The following is a 22,046-nucleotide window of genomic DNA, read 5'->3' on the forward strand; positions in this document are numbered from 1 at the left end:
ACAGCAATTACTTTTGCTCCTTATATTTCTAATTTATATGTATGCATTTATAATTATAATTATGATTAGTCAAAAAATCTAATATCATTAAATCACCTTCTTAAAAAAACAACAAAAAAAAGTTCATATGAAAAAAATATATATCTTGATTGAATTTTGTCAATTTCCTCGTATAAAAAAATTATTAATTTTCTTTATCTTTTACATATTATATATGTGTTTATAAATAAATAAAATGGTTAATATACTATTTGGTATTTGAGTTTAGCTTTAATATTCAAATTGGTACTTGAACCAAATGGCATTATGTGGTCCAATGAATACTTGACATGTGTACTCCAATAAAAAAAATTAATCCAAAAGGAAAAAAATGCTCAAGTATCATATTAAACATTGAAGCCAATTACAAGTAGTTAATTAAAACAAAAGAAAACTCAAGCGCCAAATTAGGACAATAACAATTTCAAGTACCAAATTGAACATTAAAACTAAACTCATGTATCAAATTAAACATTAACCTTAAATAAAATAATAATGCAGGCAGTGATAAAAGTACAATGGCAAAGTTAGATTACATTTTGCTTTATTTACTCAGAAAAATAAGTAAATTAGTCAATTGTATGTTAGATCAAAGAGTAAATTAGTCTTTTCTGTTAAAATTTTCATCCAATTTTATAGTTAAAAATTAGGGTGGTTGACGAAATAATTAGACAATTACACCTTATGATACATGTAACTCATACCAACATCTACAAACCCATTTTCAACAATAAAAATAGATAAAATTAAAAAAAAAAAGAAATCTAAAATGTATCCTTTCATTGTACTTCTACCTGCAAATGCCGCATGTAATAAGAAACTATTAATAAATGGAAAAATATTCAAATAACCTTCCGTTTATAACTTCCTACTAACGCCAAAAAGTGTATAAAATCCTCCTTATCGTATAATTTTCCATTATTTCCTCTGTTTCATCAAATTTCAAAACATCCCCCAAATCTCTGTTTTTTTTTTTGTACCATGGTTTCCTCTTCTTCTTCTTCCTCGAGCAAAACCATGAAGAAAAAACCTACGGGGCTAGTCGATACGGCGTCGTGGTACTGTTCCGTAACCTTATTGGCCTTAATATTGATAGGGTCAATCAGGGCAAACTCCGTATCAGATGAACCAGTGAGAGGTAGCCAGCTCCGGAACCGACCCTGCGATGAAATCTATGTCGTTGGCGAAGGTGAAACCCTTCACTCCATCAGCGACAAGTGTGGCGATCCGTTTATCGTCGAGCGGAACCCGCATATCCATGACCCTGACGATGTTTTCCCCGGCCTTGTTATCAAGATCATCGCTTCAACTGATAGGAAATTATAGAGGTAGCTGCTTTTACACATTATACACACAGAAAATTTTAATATTGTATACTGGGTTTTGGTCTTCTTTTGTTTCTTAGTGAAAAGTCTTTGTAATAAGTTGAAGCCTGTATACTGAGGCCTTTGATATAGGATCATATCATATCATATATATACATGGAGATTGGTTTCTTCTCCGGAGAGATTTCAGCTCTTCTGTAAATAGCTCTTTTATCAGTATATGGCATAATGCTAGTTTGGGTTCACACCAGTAAATAAACTGGTTAAACTGTCCGTTTTCATTTCGGCCGATGGATAAAAACTCATAAAAACAAATTTATAATTCCGGATCAAATAATTTTTACTATTAAAAATTTATCTTAGGACGTCACTACGACGTACATGTAGCACACAATACGCAATAAATTGGTTCTTCCTTTAGTCAAAATAGTTTTTAATTATAAAAATGGATGAAATTTTAATAAGAATGATTAATTTATTTTTTAATTTAATATATACAGATTATTTTATCTATTTTTTTAGTAAAAGAGATAAAACTTAATCTTAATTTGTAATATAAAAAATTCCATAATATTTTTACCTTCTTTATTATTATATGGCATAATTCTGATTCGAGTTCTCTTATTTTTTAAAATTAAATTGATAATTAAGCTAATTATATCTCAATTTTTATTTCAATCTATTCACAGTTAATTTAATAAAAATAAAAAATTTATAAAATCAGATTAATCAAAATTTTAAATCCAATTCAATCATCCAGGTCCAAACAGACACTGTCTTGTTGCGATGATTAATTAAGAGGAAAGGTGGTTTGAGAATGGAGAAAATTATTAAAATATATCTGTGATCTTAGGCTAAATTTGTTTGTAGGTGATAAAATGTAGAGTTTAGGCTGCGAATTCAAACTTCCTATATGCTTTTTGAAGTACACGTGGTTTCATTTTTCTCATCTATACGAGAGTTGTTGGTGTCACATTTATAAATCATTTTAGTTCTGAAATTATAAAAAAAAATTATCTTTTATATTAATTAAATATTTAAATTGAATCCTATAGACTGTTCACATGTGATTCAAATCTTTAAAACCAATCATATGGCTTAATCTTTATAAAAGTAGTTAATTATTTTTAACAACGTATCGTATATTAAATTTTAAATTATATTTTTATTTTTTTAAAAAAAATCTGATTCACTTTTGACATATTTTATTCTAAATACATCATAATTTATTTAATTTTTATTATAAATTAAGTTGAAATTTGAAAAAAGTCATTATTTAAACACTTTTGTAAATGTTAGGCACTTATATGACTATTTTGGAAAGTTTAATTTTTATGTAAACAAGTTTTTAAAATGCTGAATCTTAATTTGAACAATTAACCTTTAATATTTTATGTAAAATTATATTTGAATCTAAAATACGAAAATATCTATTTTTTCGATTTTAAGTTATCTAATTTTTTATATAATTTTTGTAGTACAAAACTTAATTTTTCTAAGTGATTTGAAATAGAGTGATGTTGCACAATGCATACATATCAAAAAAGGAGACGACTGTTTTTAATTTTTAATATTTAAAAAGTCATTGATTGAGTAGACCCACCCATGTCACCTTACTAATGATCTTTCTCGAACATGTGTGGAATTGTGTTGAAAAACAGAAGAAGTGTGGAATCGAGACATTTTAAGACTTTTTTATGTGTGAGATAAATATAAAATATATAAAATAAATGGATGAATAATGTAAAACCAAAAAAAAAAAAAGGTTAGTAAATTAATTCCTCAATGATACGGGGAAGTATTATTTATCAATTCAAGTTCTTGCATGCCATCTATTCAAAAAATAATTCTTTTTTTTAGGTGTAATTTTACTATTAATTTATTAGGTTTACAACTTTCATAAAACATAAAGATTGATAACAAAAATTTAACCTTCTTTTTATGACAGTGTTTCGAAAATTTAATTTTTAAATGAGTAAAAATAGCAAAAATATTATTTATAAGTCAAATATTATTTTTGAGGAAAGTTAAATATTAATATAATAAATAGGTTATTATATTCGAATTATATCCTCAAACTATCAATAATATATTAATAAGATTCTTTCATTCTAAATTTCAGATTTTATGTGGCATAATTTAAAATAGAAATGATTTTGCATAAGATTTAAAATTATGTCATATAAAATCTAACATCTTATTTAACAGTTAAATTAATAATTTTAGAAATAACACTTTATTAATATAATAATGATAGTTTGAGGATATAATTAAAACATTTTAAAGTTTAAGAACTAATTTAGAATAAGAGGCATATTTTGGGGCTGTATGTTTAATGTTTGACACGTGTGACACATGGTGGCGCAAATGAATTAGGAACCAGTAATCACCTTGTGCAGTGGCGTAGCCAGGGGGGCTGGCATGGGCCCCGCCCCTCCTAAAATTTTTATTTTAGGTCCTTGAAATTTTTAAAAATTTTAAATTAGTAAAGGTAAAATTGCACTTTGCCTCCCCTAAAATTATAAAAATTTAATTTAATCCTTTACAAATTATAAAAATATAAATTATAAAAAATTAAAATTTCATACGGCCCCCCTAAAAAAATTTTCTGGCTTCGCCCTAACCTTGTGTCAAATGTTTTTCTCAATCATTGAGTTTTAGAGAAGATGATTGATTGGTTTGACTCAAACATACATTCTCACAATTCCATTTTAAAATTCCATTTATTTATTTAGGATAAATTACATTCAATGTCACGAAATTATTAATAAGTTTACATTTTGATTACTTAACTTCAAAAAGTTATAAAATTGTCACTAAATTATTTGAAAGTTTTATTTTTTTTTGTACAAATTTAAAATTTTTTATTTAAGTCATTAGGCTGTTAAAATAGTTGCTATATGACCTTTTCTATTTGCAATGGCCACACCAATCAAAAGCTTTTTTCCCCATTATCTTTTACAATTCAATTTTTATTTTATGAAACAATTTTGAATGTCACGATTTGTGAACCAAAATTCAAATAGTTTTCTTCCTCGATCTCCGACACTAACCATTAGATTCTTCTACTCATCGATGGGTATTGATTCACCATACTCATCGTTGAATCGTCACTTGGAGCTTGCTAGCTATACTTAAGAAACAAATTAACAATCTAGTGATTTAAATAAAAAACTTTTGAATAGTTTAATAACTTAAATAAAAACATTCGAATAGTTCAAAGATCATTTCATAACATTTTAAAAATTAAATGACTAAAACATAAATTTCCTAATAATTTAATAATGTGACTTTACCCACTTTTATATTGTCTTTTTCTCAGCAAAAACGTGAAGGGTCGTGTGTATAATTTTAGAATATTGATAGTTTGTTGGCCGATTTTATTTTTCTTTCTTATCCATTTTAAATGTATAAAGCATTTTTTTATAACAAACATAGCAATTCAGAGAATGGGCAATAAGGATTACAAAGTAAAATGGGCCAAAACTTTCTAGAAGATAATATCTAGAAAGGGTTAAAAATTCATAAAAAAATGTTTATTAAATTAAATAATAAATTCTTTAGAACATCGTGTTGATAATGTGAAGATAATGTTTTATTTGAGTGTCGTATTTTTGAAGTTTTATCTTTTGATATGTGAAGAATTAAAATGTATCTATTAATGTTTGAACAAACAAAATAATGACGATAAAAGAACTTTATATGTAAAGATATTTGAACCCGTGATCTCTAATATATAAAGATAATGAGTGCAAGGTTGGTATGTTAGTCCAAGTGGTTTAGAGAATGACAAAACCTTGAAAATGTGTTACTCATTGTACTTAAAAGAAGACTATAAATATAAAATGAATTATTAATATAAAAAATTATAGAATTTTTATAATATTTTATGCAAAATAATAATTTGATCTCCTAATAAATTTTTATTACCAAAATATCCAAATAATTTAATAAACCATCAAAAAATTTCATTTTATTGCTTAATTGTACCTTAAAATGACGTAATTAACTCTCCAAATTCTTCCATTTGTTTTAATTGAAGCCTCACATTAATTTGGGCTTTAGGGGGACGACTTTTTATCAAGGGTTATAGATGCATGCATATATAGAGCCATGCCCATATCTAACCTGCCAAAATCATATAATTTATTAATTTTAACATAAATTAAGATTCTAAAATAAAATAATCAAATAAATTAATTTCTTATAAATAGACCTGATCAGGCTACCTGTCTAAATCCAAAGGTCTGTCTCAAAAATGAGAAAATTTAAGCAAAAATATAGGCTCGAAAAATAAGTCTAGATAAAAAATAAAACCAATTTTCTAAATAGGTTGAGTGGGCCTCAAATAGGAATTTTGCCTGGCCCGACCCAACTTGAATAAGTTATTTTACTTATTTTTATTGCTATTTTGTTGTTGTTTTACTACTGCTTTATTATCATTTCGTTATTATATTATTAATTATTTTATTGTTATTGTTTAGATATTATATAATTATTATTTTATTGTTAAATTTGCTACTATTACTCAGTTGTAATTATCTTAATATTAGTTAAGTATAAATACTTTTTTGATGTATTTTTAATTTATTAGAAAATATTTATTTTAATTTTTTTAGTGTATTTGATGTATTATATTTTTTAAATTTATTTTTATATAGGGTGGACCAAATCAGGCTCAAGTTTAACATTTTTAATCTGAGTCGAACTTGAGTAAAATTTTAAACTCATTTTTTAGGCACGGATCTAGTCGGAGCTATAATTAAATCTACTTGTAAGTATATATTTAACCACATATTTTTATTAATACAAAAGACCAATTTCAATAAATGATTAAATATGAATATTAATTTTAATAGAGAAGTAATTAGTTATGGTTATTGCTAACTGCTAATCATCGCTAACCATTACTATGCGAAGGGATAACCAAAATTATCTACCATGATTCAACAATTAAAAAAAAATTAATGGTAAATACGAGTGAATTTGAATAAAATTTAAAATTAATATTTTAAATTGATTGAGATTTAAACTAATATGAAATATATTAATATCATATATAAGTTCCGCGAAGTCTAATTCATCTCATAAATATCTATAAATAAATATTAAAATTCATTTTATTATTTATATCTAACTGATTATAAATATATTAAAAATAAAGAACCTGATTGAGTCTTAGTTCGATTGGCATGACCATTATTGCCAATGTAGGAGTATGTGAGTTCAAGTGCGCTGAAGCACATGATCTTTCTATGTATGGGTTGGGGAGAGATTTTTGGGTAGCTTTAAATATTATGTAAAGAAAAAAAATGATAAGTTTAATTTAAAGCTTTAATTATTTCCTTTTTAAAGATAAAGTTTCATTATAGCATCTTAATTAAAAAAATCATTAATAGCGATTGGATATATTTATACTATAATTAATAATTTAATTGAATTTGTAGAACCAATTAATCGAATTTCAATTCAATTGTAAAATTATAAAAAAAAATTATTAATTTTATAAAATAAAAAATATTATTTTAAGACTATTTATATCTTTTTTATATTTTAATAAATCTAGAAAAAAATACATATTCAAAAATTAAAATCATAATATTTTAACTAAAACATCGTAAAATTTAATATATCAATTTTACCATTCCAACCAAAATCACATTACATATTTCTATCAATTTCTTTTATAAATTTATTATATAAATTTTTTCATCCACGTTCTAAATGTGTTATAATAGTCTCCATACAGTACATAGTTGTAATACAATTTGGGCATAATGACTTATAACTTTTAGCCTTCGAACTTGTATTGTTTGTCAATTCATCCAAAATGAACGAAAAAATTAATGTTTGTTAACTTTGCTAACATCGCATCCATGTGGCAGTCTACGAGTATGCCACATAAGTAATTAATTTTTAAAAATTTAAAAATATTTTTTTACAATTTTTATGATTTTTAAATAATTTTATAATTTTTTCGATTTCTTTTTAAAATTTTAAAATAAATTAATTCTTGACGTGGCATCTACATGCACATAGCAACCCATGTGTTTACCACATCAACCAAGTTAATTAACATTAACTATTCCATTTATTTGTAGGTAATTTAACAAACAATACAAATTTATGGGTTAAAAGAAAGATAAAATTAAATAAAAAACTAAAAAATATTTTTTAAGTTTGTAAAACCAAATAAGTAATAATGCATATAAGTTGTACCTCAATTTAGGTAAGCACTTTACAACTTCATTATCACTTGCTTACATGATTCACTTTGCGATTGACCAAAGGTACGCATCAAAATTCTTCCCTCGTCGCCCTATAGAAGATAAGTCTTATATATATATATTGCTCAATCGAAATATATATTTTTCGCTTTTAAATACACTTCACCCACAATAATCATCTCTCAACTTTTAAAGAAGAAGGACTCTTTATACCTAATACTGCCATAGCATTAACTATTCATTGCCATTGAATAACTATGTGATCAATACCACAGTCAATACTAATGACTAGATTCCGCAACATCCATGTCCATGATTTTTTTCTAACTTAGCATCCACGTCTATAATTTTATTTTCTTTATAGAATTAAAATTAACTTTTATATTCATTTTATAAAGGTTTATTCTTTTTAGATTTTTTTGATCAATATTCAAATTAAATTTTTTTCTCTAAAAATATAATATACATTATCACCGCAGATATCATATTTTCGTAAGGAGGAGGTTGATTCCCTTTGAAGTTTCTTGGCCCCATTCTATTAGCTGGCTACAACTGTGATAGAGCATGGCAGCTGCACCCCCCAACCCCCCAAATTATCCAACCATTAATTAACTAACCCCATATGAAACAGGTGGTTTGAGTTTGATTTATGTCATATGTACAAGTATTGTTTTTGTATTTTTATTTTCAATAAATCTCAAGTTTGTATTAGAAAATTTATATTTTCATCATGTTTTAATTAAATATTTCATGTTGTATTCTTGTAGATATTTAAGAGGGATTTCCAAGTCACTCTTGAGCCAATATTGGAGGTAAAGCTAAATTAGGAAATGCAGTATGGATTTGGGATCTACGAGGTTTCTCAAAGCATTGCTTCTCGCTGTTTTTGCTTTGCTACCCTACTGTTGCCTTGCTGAGACAGGTAAACTTTTACACAAATTTTTTTTTATGTTATATAACTTACTTTGTATGATCCATTATTTTGCAGCTCCAAATTACAGTTTCGTTCACGAATCAACAACAGCACCTCCGGTCTCATACCACGACTATATTGTGGTCGGTGGAGGAGCCGCCGGCTGTCCCTTGGCCGCAACTCTAGCAGAAACCACCAACGTTTTAGTCCTCGAAAGAGGTGGGTCTCCCTACCGCAACCCTGGCAAGACAGACAAAGGCAACTTCTTGCTCACTCTTTTAGATCCCTCCCCTGATTCGTATGCTCAAACATTCATTACTGAGGACGGAGTATACAACCACCGAGCACGTGTACTCGGCGGCGGCAGTGTCATCAACGTGGGTTTTTACTCACGCGCAGAAACCGAGTTCGTAAAGGAATCTGGTTTGGATGAAGCTTTGGTGAATGATGCATATCAGTGGGTTGAAAACAAAGTGGTTTTCAAGGCACCATTATTGCAATGGCAAACCGCAGTGAGGGATGGGTTGCTTGAAGCTGGGGTTTTACCATACAACGGATTTACAAATGAACACATCAATGGGACTAAAATTGGTTCAACCATTTTCGACATGAATGATCATAGACATAGTGCAGCTGACTTGCTTGAATATGCTGACCCAAAGAATATCATAGTTTACTTGCATGCCACGGTAACCAAGATCCTTTTTACAACACAAAGTAAGTTGCATGATCTTACAACTTAATATGTAGCTTACTTGCTCTTAATGATCTTACAACTTAATATGTAACTTTTAGCTGTTGGATCACGACCTAGAGCTACGGGGGTGATATATGAGGATGCACTGGGAGTAAAGCACACGGCATATTTAACAAATGATTCCAAGAGCGAAATAATCGTATCAGCAGGTGCCATTGGAAGCTCACAATTGTTGATGTTGAGCGGCATTGGGCAACGTTCTCAACTTGAGCCACTTGGTATCAAGCTGGTGATGGACCAACCTATGGTTGGCCAAGGCATGGCCGACAATACATTGAATGGTCTTTTTATTCCATCCCCTAATCCCGTTGAGCTCTCACTCGTTTCAGCTGTGGGCATATCCCTGCTTGTTAACTATATTGAAGCCGGAAGTGGGTTGAATTTGGCTCCTTCTTTTGGTTGGATTTCCAAGTTTTTGCTCTCCATCTTGGGCCAGGTTTTACATGCAATTTCATACCTCTTCATATGTGTTTTTTTGGTAAACTATATTGTTAGTCATCTAACTTTTGTAAATTTTCATTTTGGTCATACAAAATAAAAAATATATAAAATATAGCACCGTCATTAGTTGGTTTTTTTTGGGGTTTTAGTCATTTCACGTTAGATAGTTTTCTTGTTTTAATCACTTGTGTTAATTTAACTAATGATTTATTGTACACCTATTTTTGTCAACCATTTTACTTTTTGAAGAAAAGGAAATATAAATTTTTAAAGAGAATTGTCGGGTTTTTACAAGATAAAATAATTTGTTTTTTAATTAATTTTATTTTTTTCTAGTAAAAAAGGGAACACTTGGTCTTTTACATAAAAAATCATTTTTCTTTTCATTTTATTTTATTTTCCCTTTTTTTAGAATTAATTTTAGATATTTTTCAAAAAGAAAAAACATGGTTTTATAGGAAAATAACTAGGTTTTTATGACAAGAAATTGGTTTTTATAAGGGAAAACCTGGGTTTTATCTGGAAAATTTGGGTTTCATTTTCACAGTTGAAGAATTTGATTCCTTATAAAAATTAAATTTTTTTATATATTTTTTTGAAAAAGTAAAATAATTCAAAAAAGCAGGATGACAAAAATGAAAATATACTAAGTTGAATTACTAAAGTAGGAGTATTGTAACATAGACGTTAACTAAATTAAAAATAATATTTAGCGAAAGTATCAAAAGGAAAACTTACAAAAATGGGATGTAGTTTACCATTTTCCTTTTTGGTTATGATCATACAATTCACTATAGTTTTTTCACAAAGGCAATGGTTGTCGCATGCAAAGACCGCTATTGGGTCCTTCTTCGATACAAGACTTAACGGTGGCATCATCCTTCAAAAAGTTGCTCGTCCACTTTCAACAGGCCACCTTGAGCTTCGTAGCACCGATCCAAACGAGACCCCCAAGGTGAGGTTCAATTACTTTCAAGAACCAGAAGACTTGAGAAACTGTGTACAAGGCATGAAAACCATAATCAACGTTGTAAACTCCAAAGCCTTCTCGAAATTTCGTTACCGGACCATCTCGACTCAACAGCTTCTGAATGTGGTGGCAGCACTTCCCTTGAACCAGAGACCAAGACACTTTGATACCGCTTCGTCTTTGGAACAATTCTGCAATGACACTGTGATGACATTTTGGCATCATCATGGAGTATGCCAAGTTGGGAAGGTGTGGATAAAGATTACAGGGTCATTGGCGTGGATGGCCTTAGGGTTATAGATGCTTCTACCTTTAGTTTCTCACCTGGAACTAATCCTCAGGCTACTGTCATGATGCTTGGAAGGTATAATTACAACTATAAATATGACTGTAATGTATGTGGGGTGTTGACTTGGTCCATTATACCTTGATTTGAATTATTCTTTTATTAACTTTTGATGCAGAGCCATGGGAGTAAGAATTGAGAAAGATAGACGTTCCTAAAGAAGATTTAAGAATCATATCAATGGGGGAGAGAGCTCATTGAAGGGTTGGTTGGCTATTGGCTCGTATGTATAATAAAAGTAACTAAATTTATGTTAGATTAACGATGTGAACGAAAAAAATATTATGTAACGAATATAAAAAAAATCGCATAAGAATCAATTGATAATTTGGATACAATTGTAAAATTAAATGTTTATTATACATTATGTTTCAAGTTTAAATCACATTATGATTAATTTTTATTAATTTATTATATTGAAAAAGACAAAAATATATACCTTTATTCTTTCATTGAGTGCAATCAAATTTGATATGATCCAGCTTTTTAGATTCATAGCAAAATAATGGAATCCTTTTAAGCTTGATTCCCCGTTGATAATGTTTTTCCTTGGAGGTCTTTTGAGTTTGTTGAATTTCATGGATTTCTTTATTTATTTTTGCAAACATTGTAACCTCCTCTTACTCTTCCTCCCCCTCATTACTAGAGTCATCCTCCTCTTGAATGATAGACTCAAAAGGAACCTTACTTTCTTTGGAGTTTCATTGGTCTCTTGAGCATTGTGATTTATCTTTATTCCATAGGTGAATAGAGGTCCAGTGAACTCATCAAGAGAAAGTGTGTCAAGGTCCTTTGACTCCTCTATGGCCATGACTTTAGCTTTTCATGATTTTGGGAGGATATTCAATATCTTTCTCACCAACTCAAGTACCTTGAGACCATTAATGATATCGATGAAGCGGTTGGATATCTCCTTGATTCCTTTAACCGGTTTTGCTTTGAAGGGCTCATAATCAAGGGTGAGAAGGTTACTCTTGGATTCCTTAATTCTAATTGTACCTTCATGAGTAATTTCAAGTTTATTCCATTTCTCTTTGGTATTATCACATATAAGGAGGCTCTATTATATTCATTGGGACCAATGACACAAAATAGGGTGTGCATAGCTTTAGCATTTAATTGTACCATCTTAATATAAACTTTATCCTATTCATCTTCCTTTTTGGGATCTATGACACGATCAACTCTTTTCTTGGGGTTGGATGATCCATTGGTGATCACCCTCCATTCTTAGTCATTTGCTTGGATGGACTACTTCATTGGTGTCCTACAATAAGAGTAGTTAGTGCCATTGAATAGAGGATGTCTTATGCTGGAATGTCATTTTCCTAACATTGTTGAATTTTACTTTAAGACCATGAGACAAGTTTTTTGATTCGTTGCTTCCATCTTGAGCTTCTTGAGGATCATTTCTCTATGTAGTAATCTTGTCTTTAGACTTCTGGCTATATGATCGTGCCATAGAATATGATTATTAAGTAGAGAATTAGTAAAAAAATATTAAAAATTAAAGTGGTTTGACGGCAAGTGTGATAGATCAATTATAATATTTTAAGTGTTACAATAGAATACTTGTAATGGCCCAAATTTGATGTTATCGGAACAGTGGTTTCGGAACCACAAATCCGATGAGAAAAATTTTATTTTTCTTATATTTTTATGGTCTACAATTTCACAAAATGATTTTTTGAAAATTTCGTTCGAAAATTTCGACGTTTGGGCACTCAATTTAGTCAAAAGGACTAAATTGTAAAAAGTGCAAAAGTTGAGTTCTACATGTTAGAGGTGTCCAATTGTTATGAAACTTTAAATTGGAGGTCCTTATATGGTAATTATACCATTGGTAACTTGGTAGACAAAAATGGACATGAGATAAGTGAAATAGAAAATTTTTAAGTTAGGGGCAATTTGGTAATCTAGTAATTAAAATGAATTAAAAGGGAAAAAGATGGCAAAAATCATCATCTTCTTCATATGAACGAAATCAGAAAGGGGGGAAGCCATAGTTAGGGTTTTCAAGCTTCCAAGCTCCATAGTAAGTGATCCCAAGCCCCGTTTTTAATGTTCTTTACGTTTTTGAGATCCCGGTAGCTTAATTTAGCTTATTCTAGCAATAATTTAACCTAGGGTTTATATTTGGAAAAATACCCATAGGTGAAAAGTGTTTATTTTGATGTTTTATAATAGAATATGAAGCTAGAAATTATGTTAAACAACTTTTGCTAAGCGATTTTAAGTGAAAACGAGTAAAACGACATAATTGGTAAAAATACCTAATGTTCATAAGTACATGTTAGAGTGGGAATTTGATGTTGCCATAGAAGGGAAAAATGTTCAGAATGTTATAAAACATAAGAATAAGAGATGAAGTTTAATTTCCGAGCCTTGGGGCAAAAATGTAATTATGTAAAAGTTTAGGGGCAAAATTGTAATTTTGAAAAAGTTAGAGTCGAGGGCTGTTTTGATGAATGTGATTATTAAATAAGTTAAATTTACTATTTTAGATCAAGAAGTACGAAACTCGAGGTTAGAGAAAGGGAAGAATAAAGTTGAAGACTAAGTTGGTGAATTTGGCTATAATTGGTACCGAGGTAAGTTTACAGTAAATAAATGCAATATTTCAATATTTATTATTAATGCTGTTAATTTCCAGCAATTATGAATTTATTTTATGAATTTATTTGATGATGATCCAAGCATGAAATGATAGAGAATTAAAATTTAAAAGTCCCGTTGATACATAAGGATGGTACTGGATACGAATGTCATGACATTTGGGTAAAGAGATCCCATGTAAGACCATGTCTGGGACATGGCATTGGCATCCTTAAGATCATGAGAGGTCCCCTGTAAGACCATGTCTGGGACATGGCATGGGCACCGAGACGAGAGGTCCCATGTAAGACCATGTCTGGGACATGGCGTTGGCACCGAGATGAGAGGTCCCCTATAAGACCATGTCTGGGACATGGCATGGGCACCATCACGAGAACATCCCATGTAAGACCATGTCTGGGACATGGCTTTGGCATGTTATTATCAGAAGAGACCCGAGTATCCTTATTATTCCAATGTAGCTCAACGGGCTTGTAAACGAATCATGTTCATGAAAGTTCAGTTTAAAGCATAAATGGCAAGCTCAAGTAAGTTGTAAGACTTAAGAACTTATTATACTATCAATTGATGTTCAACGATGCAGCAAGGATTGAGTAAGTTATGCACACAAGTATTCTAAGTAAACAAGTAAGAGAACTAGTATGAGATTAACTAAAGAGTAAACTAGAGATATAGACATTGAGTTTAATTATTTAAGTTAAATATTGTTATTTATTTGCTAGTAAACTTACTAAGCTTTATGCTTACTTCTTTTATTTCTCTTTCTCTTATAGTATTGCAAAGCTACTTCAAGGATCCTAAAGAAGTCGGAGATCGTCCACACTATCAACTACAACTGCTCGGTATTTTATATCGAAACACGTTTGAGTTATGGCATGTATAGGGATTTAGTTATTTTGTATGTTTGTAATGATGATTTTGCTAATGAGTGATGTGTAAGTATTTGATGATGTATGGTTATTAAAATGATTAAGGATGAAGGTGTTTGTTGTTATGAAAGATTAGGTGATAAATTATGCATGGAAATCATGAAAGGATAAAATTTTGCAAAGAAACAGAATTCAGGCAGCACAGTGACGTGAATTTGAAAAATCACCCAAGATAGTATAAAATGAATTAGAGGGTGAATGATATATGGAATTAAAGCTTGTTGAGTCTATTTTCATGGAAAAATAACAGTGTAGAAAAAGGAAATTTATATTTTAATATATGTGAATTTTAGTAAGATAGGGTCAGAACTGTTTCTGGAGTCCCCTGTTCTGAGTTTAGAAAATAATTACAAATTGTACAAAAATGGTTATGAGTTGAAATTTACATGCTTAGATTTCTTAATGAGTCTATTTTCTGTAGAAACAAGTAAGAACTTCATATGAAAATCCTACAGTGAGAAAACTTATTTTTAGTGACTAGAGGTCAGGGCAGTCAGGTGGTGAAACAGGGGAGACTTTAACTAATAAACTGTACTAATTTGCTGAACCAAAAATTCTAAAAATTTTATGGTGAGTAGATATATGAGTCTAGTTTCAGGGAAAATTTACGGAATTAAATTTCGAGTTCTGTAGCTCAAGTTATAATTAATTTAGTAACTGCTGCGCGATTGGACAGATTTGCTGCGAATAATGAAATAAATTTTCAAACCTAGTTTTTATGCTCCGAATTGGTAAGATAAGCTAAGTAATGCCTCGTGCTCGACTCCGGAAACAGTCTCGGGTAAGGGGTGTTACATTTTATTGGTATCAGAGCAGGTTTAGTCGGTTCTCGGAAATACTCAGTAAGAATAAGAGTCTACCTATACATGCCATACTTATATATTTTGATAGTGTGACGACTCCTGACGATTTTAAAATGTTTTCTTTTATAGTTATGGATCCTGAACGAGCTAGTACAGATGAAGTAGAGAGTAATGCGCCTATTCCCGCAGAAGGGACGGTGCCATCAGATGTTAATGTTAGTGAAAGACCTGCATCAGATAGACAGGGAGGAGGAGCTAGAGAAGCCTTCTTCCAAGCCATGACTGATTGGTTTGCCGAGTTCGTTCGTACGAATCCGGCTGTAAGACCTCCACCCCCTCAAGATTCACAGGTTCCCCATGTAGCTTCCCCAGCTGCAGGTATATTTATCAGGGAGAGACCACCTGTTGATAAGATTAGGAAGCAAGGGGCTGAAGAATTTCGGACTACCAAAGATGACGATGCAGAAAAAGCAGAATTCTGGCTTGAGAATACCATCAGGGTTTTTGAAGAATTATCTTGTACACCGGAAGAATGTATGAAGTGTGTGGTCTCACTTCTCAGAGATTCCGCTTATCATTGGTGGAAGACTCTCGTGTCTATCGTATCGAGTGAGAGGGTTACTTGGGATTTCTTTCAGGAGGAGTTTCGAAAGAAGTACATCAGCCAGAGATTTACAGAGCAGAAAAGGAAGGAGTTTCTTGAGCTAAAACAAGGTAAGATGTCCGTGACTGAATATGAACATGAATTTGTCAGACTTAGTAAGTATGCTCGGGAATTTGTATCCACCGAAGCCAACATGTGTAAGAGATTTGAAGATGGGCTTAATGATGACATCCGACTATCAGTGGGTGTATTGGAAATCAGAGAGTTTGTTGTTCTGGTAGAAAGAGCTTGTAAAGTAGAAGACTTGTTAAAAGAAAAGAGAAGAGCAAAGCTCAAGCTGGAGCGCAGGATACAAAGAAGAGGCAAATGAGTAAATCATTTCAGTCTACATCTAAGAGGCCTAGGGAGCTCTCTAGCGGATCACATTTTCCACATATATATTCTGGCCGAAGCAGAAGTAGAAGATTCGAGGGTTTTAGAGCTCAAACCACTACAGTTGCAAGTACTGGCAGTACTCGACCTCCTAGACCGGAATGTCCTCAATGTGGGAGACGCCACCCCGGAGAGTGTAGAGCAGGTGAAAATGTTTGTTTCAGATGTGGAGCATCCGATCACTTTATTCGGGATTGTCCTGAAACAACTAAAAGAGAAGAAATAACGAGTGCGAGATCAGGTAATGCTCCTACCAGAGGTAGACCGCAGAGAAACCCAGGAGTGGGGGCAAGTAATAGGGGTGCATTCAAAGATTCAGCGGTTAGATCAGATGTTAGAGCACCTGCAAGATCATATGCTATTCGAGCTCGTGAAGAGGCGTCCTCTCCTGATGTAATTGCGGGTACATTTTCTCTCTATGATACTACTGTTATTGCATTAATTGATCCTGGCTCTACACATTCATATATATGCACAAAATTAGCATTTGTTAAAAATTTGTCTGTTGAACCTACTGAATTTATGGTTAAAGTCTCGAACCCCCTGGGCCAGTTTGTGATAGTGGATAAAGTTTGTAAAAATTGTCCACTGATGGTAAAAGGTATTTGTTTCCCGGTTGACTTGATGTTATTTCCTTTTGATGAGTTTGATGTGATATTGGGCATGGATTGGTTAACTCAGCATGATGCAGTAGTAAACTGTAGACAAAAATATGTTGTGTTGAAATGCCAGAATGGAGAATTACTTTGGGTTAAATCTAATCAGACAAATGGATTATCCGATATGATTTCAGTTATGATAGCTCAGAGGTGTGTTAGAAAAGGGTATGATGTTTATTTGGCGTATGTGTTGGATACTAAGGTATCTGAGTCAAAGATACAGGCAGTGCCAGTTGTATGTGAATTTTCTGATGTATTTCCAGAGGAGTTACCAGGGTTGCCACCAGAAAGAGAAGTGGAATTTTCTATAGATCTGATTCCGGAAACTGCCCCAATTTCCATAGCTCCGTATCGTATGGCTCCTACAGAATTAAAAGAGTTAAAGGCACAGTTACAGGAACTTGTTGACAGAGGTTTTGTTCGTCCGAGTCATTCACTTTGGGGTGCTCCAGTTCTGTTTGTGAAAAAGAAAGACGGGTCTTTGAGATTGTGTATTGACTATCGGCAGCTTAATAAGGTAACTATAAAGAATAAGTACCCATTGCCTCGAATTGATGACTTATTTGATCAACTGAAAGGTGCCACAGTATTTTCAAAGATTGATCTCCGATCGGGTTATTATCAGTTACGGGTAAAAGAGCCAGATGTGCCAAAGACAGCTTTCAGAACCAGGTATGGGCATTATGAGTTTCTGGTTATGCCGATTGGGTTGACTAATGCACCTGCAGTATTCATGGATTTGATGAACCGGATATTCAGACCGTATCTAGATAGGTTTGTAGTAGTTTTTATTGATGACATTTTAGTTTATTCTCGGGATGAAACTGAGCATGCAGAACATTTGAAAATAGTGTTGCAAATTTTGCGTGAAAAGAAACTTTATGCTAAATTCAGTAAATGTGAATTTTGGCTTCGAGAGGTAGGTTTTCTCGGACATATTGTATCCGCAGAAGGCATCAGGGTAGATCCGAGTAAAATTTCAGCTATTGTCAATTGGAGTCCACCGAAGAATGTATCTGAAGTTAGAAGTTTCTTGGGTTTAGCTGGTTATTATCGGAGATTTGTACAAGGGTTTTCTATGATAGCTTCTCCAATTACCCGTTTATTACAGAAAGATGTTAAATTTGAATGGACAGAAAAATGCCAGCAAAGTTTCGACCGATTGAAGGAGTTGTTAACGAAAGCACCTGTGTTGGTACAGCCTGAATCGGGTAAGGAATTTATTATTTATAGTGATGCATCATTAAATGGTTTGGGTTGTGTCTTAATGCAAGAAGATAAAGTAATAGCCTATGCTTCAAGACAACTTAAGCCACATGAAAGAAACTACCCGGTACATGATCTCGAGCTAGCTGTTATTGTATTTGCATTGAAAATATGGCGGCATTATTTGTATGGTGAAAAGTGTCATATTTATACTGATCACAAAAGCTTGAAATATTTGATGACACAGAAAGATTTGAATTTGAGACAACGCAGGTGGCTTGAATTGATAAAGGATTATGATTTGGTTATTGATTACCATCCGGGTAAGGCTAACGTGGTAGCTGATGCTTTGAGCCGAAAATCTCTATTTGCTTTACGAGCTATGAATACCCGGTTGTCACTGTCTAATGATGGTTCAATCATAGCTGAATTGAGAGCTAAATCGACATTTCGTCAACAAATATGTGAAGCTCAGAGGAATGATGAGAAATTACAGGCTAAACGGGTGCATTGTGAGTCAGGTAATGATTCAGAATTTCAGATTGGAACTGATGGTTGTTTATTATTCAGAGGCAGAGTATGTGTACCGAAGAATTCAGAACTTGTACAGAAGATTTTACACGAAGCACACAGTGGTATTATGTCCGTACATCCGGGAGGTAATAAAATGTATAATGACTTGAAAAAGATGTATTGGTGGCCGAGTATGAAACGTGATATCTCTGAGTTTGTATCAAGATGTTTAGTATGTCAGCAGGTTAAGGCTGAACATCAGGTACCTTCGGGGTTGCTTCAACCAATCACTATACTGGAATGGAAATGGGAAAGAATCACTATGGATTTTGTATCTGGGTTACCGTTATCTCCGAGGAAGAAAGATGCCATTTGGGTAATTGTCGACCGATTGACAAAGTCCGCGCACTTTATCCCAGTATGTATGGATTATTCTTTAGATAAATTGGCTGGATTGTATATATCTGAGATTGTTAGACTACATGGAGTGCCTGTCTCCATTATATCAGACAGAGATCCCCGATTTACGTCTCGTTTCTGGAACAAATTGCAAGAAGCTTTGGGTACTCAGTTGTATTTCAGTACTGCATTTCATCCTCAGACAGATAGCCAATCTGAGCGTGTAATTCAGGTATTGGAAGATATGCTCCGATGTTGTGCATTAGAGTTTCAAGGTAATTGGGAAAGGTATCTACCTTTGATTGAATTTGCTTATAATAACAGTTATCAGCCCAGTATTAAAATGGCTCCGTATGAAGCTTTGTATGGTAGAAATGTAGAACACCATTATATTGGACAGAGCTCAGTGAAAACAAGATACACGGGGTTGATTTGATTCGGGAAACAAAAGAAAAAGTAAGACTGATTCGGGATAGTTTAAAAGCAGCTTCCGATCGTCAAAAGTCATACGCCGATCTTAAACGAAGGGAGATTGAATTTCAGGTGGGTGATAAAGTATTCTTAAAAGTGTCTCCTTGGAAGAAAGTTCTCCGGTTCGGTCGAAAGGGTAAATTGAGTCCAAGATTTATCGGACCATATGAGATTATAGAAAGAATTGGACCAGTTGCTTACCGATTGGCTTTACCACCGGAACTCGACAAAATTCATAATGTATTTCATGTATCTATGCTACGACGGTATCGATCAGATCCTTCACATGTTATTACTCCAACAGAAGTAGAAATTCAGCCGGATATGACTTATAATGAAGAACCGGTTAAAGTATTAGCACGAGAAACAAAGGAGCTTAGAAACAAAAAGGTAAATCTGGTGAAAGTGCTATGGCAAAAGCACGGGATTGAGGAAGCAACATGGGAACCGGAAGAGACAATGAGGAAGCAATACCCGAATCTCTTTACTGGTAAGATTTTCGAGGACGAAAATCCTAAAAAGGGGGGAGAGTTGTAATGGCCCAAATTTGAGGTTATCGGAACAGTGGTTTCGGAACCACAAATCCGATGAGAAAAATTTTATTTTTCTTATATTTTTATGGTCTACAATTTCACAAAATGATTTTTTGAAAATTTCGTTCGAAAATTTCGACGTTTGGGCACTCAATTTAGTCAAAAGGACTAAATTGTAAAAGTGCAAAAGTTGAGTTCTACATGTTAGAGGTGTCCAATTGTTATGAAACTTTAAATTGGAGGTCCTTATATGGTAATTATACCATTGGTAACTTGGTAGACAAAATGAACATGAGATAAGTGAAATAAAAAATTTTTAAGTTAGGGGCAATTTGGTAATCTAGTAATTAAAATGAATTAAAAGGGAAAAGATGGCAAAAATCATCATCTTCTTCATATGAACGAAATCAGCAAGGGGGGAAGCCATAGTTAGGGTTTTCAAGCTTCCAAGCTCCATAGTAAGTGATCCCAAGCCCCGTTTTTAATGTTCTTTACGTTTTTGAGATCCCGGTAGCTTAATTTAGCTTATTCTAGCAATAATTTAACCTAGGGTTTATATTTGGAAAAATACCCATAGGTGAAAAGTGTTTATTTTGATGTTTTATGATAGAATATGAAGCTAGAAATTATGTTAAACAACTTTTGCTAAGCGATTTTAAGTGAAAACGAGTAAAACGACATAATTGGTAAAAATACCTAATGTTCATAAGTACATGTTAGAGTGGGAATTTGATGTTGCCATAGAAGGAAAAATGTTCAGAATGTTATAAAACATAAGAATAAGAGATGAAGTTTAATTTCCGAGCCTTGGGGCAAAATATAATTATGTAAAAGTTTAGGGGCAAAATTGTAATTTTGAAAAAGTTAGAGTCGAGGGCTGTTTTGATGAATGTGATTATTAAATAAGTTAAATTTACTATTTTAGATCAAGAAGTACGAAACTCGAGGTTAGAGAAAGGGAAGAATAAAGTTGAAGACTAAGTTGGTGAATTTGGCTATAATTGGTACCGAGGTAAGTTTACGGTAAATAAATGCAATATTTCAATATTTATTATTAATGCTGTTAATTTCCAGCAATTATGAATTTATTTATGAATTTATTTGATGATGATCCAAGCATGAAATGATAGAGAATTAAATTTAAAGTCCCGTTGATACATAAGGATGGTACTGGATACGAATGTCATGACATTTGGTAAAGAGATCCCATGTAAGACAATGTCTGGGACATGGCATTGGCATCCTTAAGATCATGAGAGGTCCCTGTAAGACCATGTCTGGGACATGGCATGGGCACCGAGACGAGAGGTCCCATGTAAGACCATGTCTGGGACATGGCGTTGGCACCGAGATGAGAGGTCCCCTATAAGACCATGTCTGGGACATGGCATGGTCACCATCACGAGGACATCCCATGTAAGACCATGTCTGGGACATGGCTTTGGCATGTTATTATCAGAAGAGACCCGAGTATCCTTATTATTCCAATGTAGCTCAACGGGCTTGTAAACGAATCATATTCATGAAAGTTCAGTTTAAAGCATAAATGGCAAGCTCAGGTAAGTTGTAAGACTTAAGAACTTATTATACTATCAATTGATGTTCAACGATGCAGCAAGGATTGAGTAAGTTATGCACACAAGTATTCTAAGTAAACAGTAAGAGAACTAGTATGAGATTAACTAAAGAGTAAACTAGAGATATAGACATTGAGTTTAATTATTTAAGTTAAATATTGTTATTTATTTGCTAGTAAACTTACTAAGCTTTATGCTTACTTCTTTTATTTCTCTTCTCTTATAGTATTGCAAGCTACTTCAAGGATCCTAAAGAAGTCGGAGATCGTCCACACTATCACACAAC

General features: G+C 32.3%; 1 protein-coding gene and 1 pseudogene across 1 annotated transcript; both read left to right on the plus strand.

Moving 5' to 3' along the window:
* Positions 1 to 810: 810 nt before the first annotated feature.
* On the plus strand, positions 811 to 1,540 carry LOC121211225 (uncharacterized). Its single transcript, XM_041083782.1, has one exon. The coding sequence runs from the start codon at positions 1,021 to 1,023 to the stop codon at positions 1,363 to 1,365; it is 345 nt and encodes a 114-aa protein (XP_040939716.1). The 5' UTR covers positions 811 to 1,020; the 3' UTR covers positions 1,366 to 1,540.
* Positions 1,541 to 8,176: 6,636 nt separating this feature from the next.
* Positions 8,177 to 11,468, plus strand: LOC121211226 (protein HOTHEAD-like; annotated as a pseudogene).
* The last annotated feature ends 10,578 nt before the right edge of the window (positions 11,469 to 22,046 follow it).

The sequence above is a fragment of the Gossypium hirsutum genome, chromosome A12 (genome assembly GCF_007990345.1).
Source record: "Gossypium hirsutum isolate 1008001.06 chromosome A12, Gossypium_hirsutum_v2.1, whole genome shotgun sequence".
Lineage (NCBI taxonomy): Eukaryota > Viridiplantae > Streptophyta > Magnoliopsida > Malvales > Malvaceae > Gossypium > Gossypium hirsutum.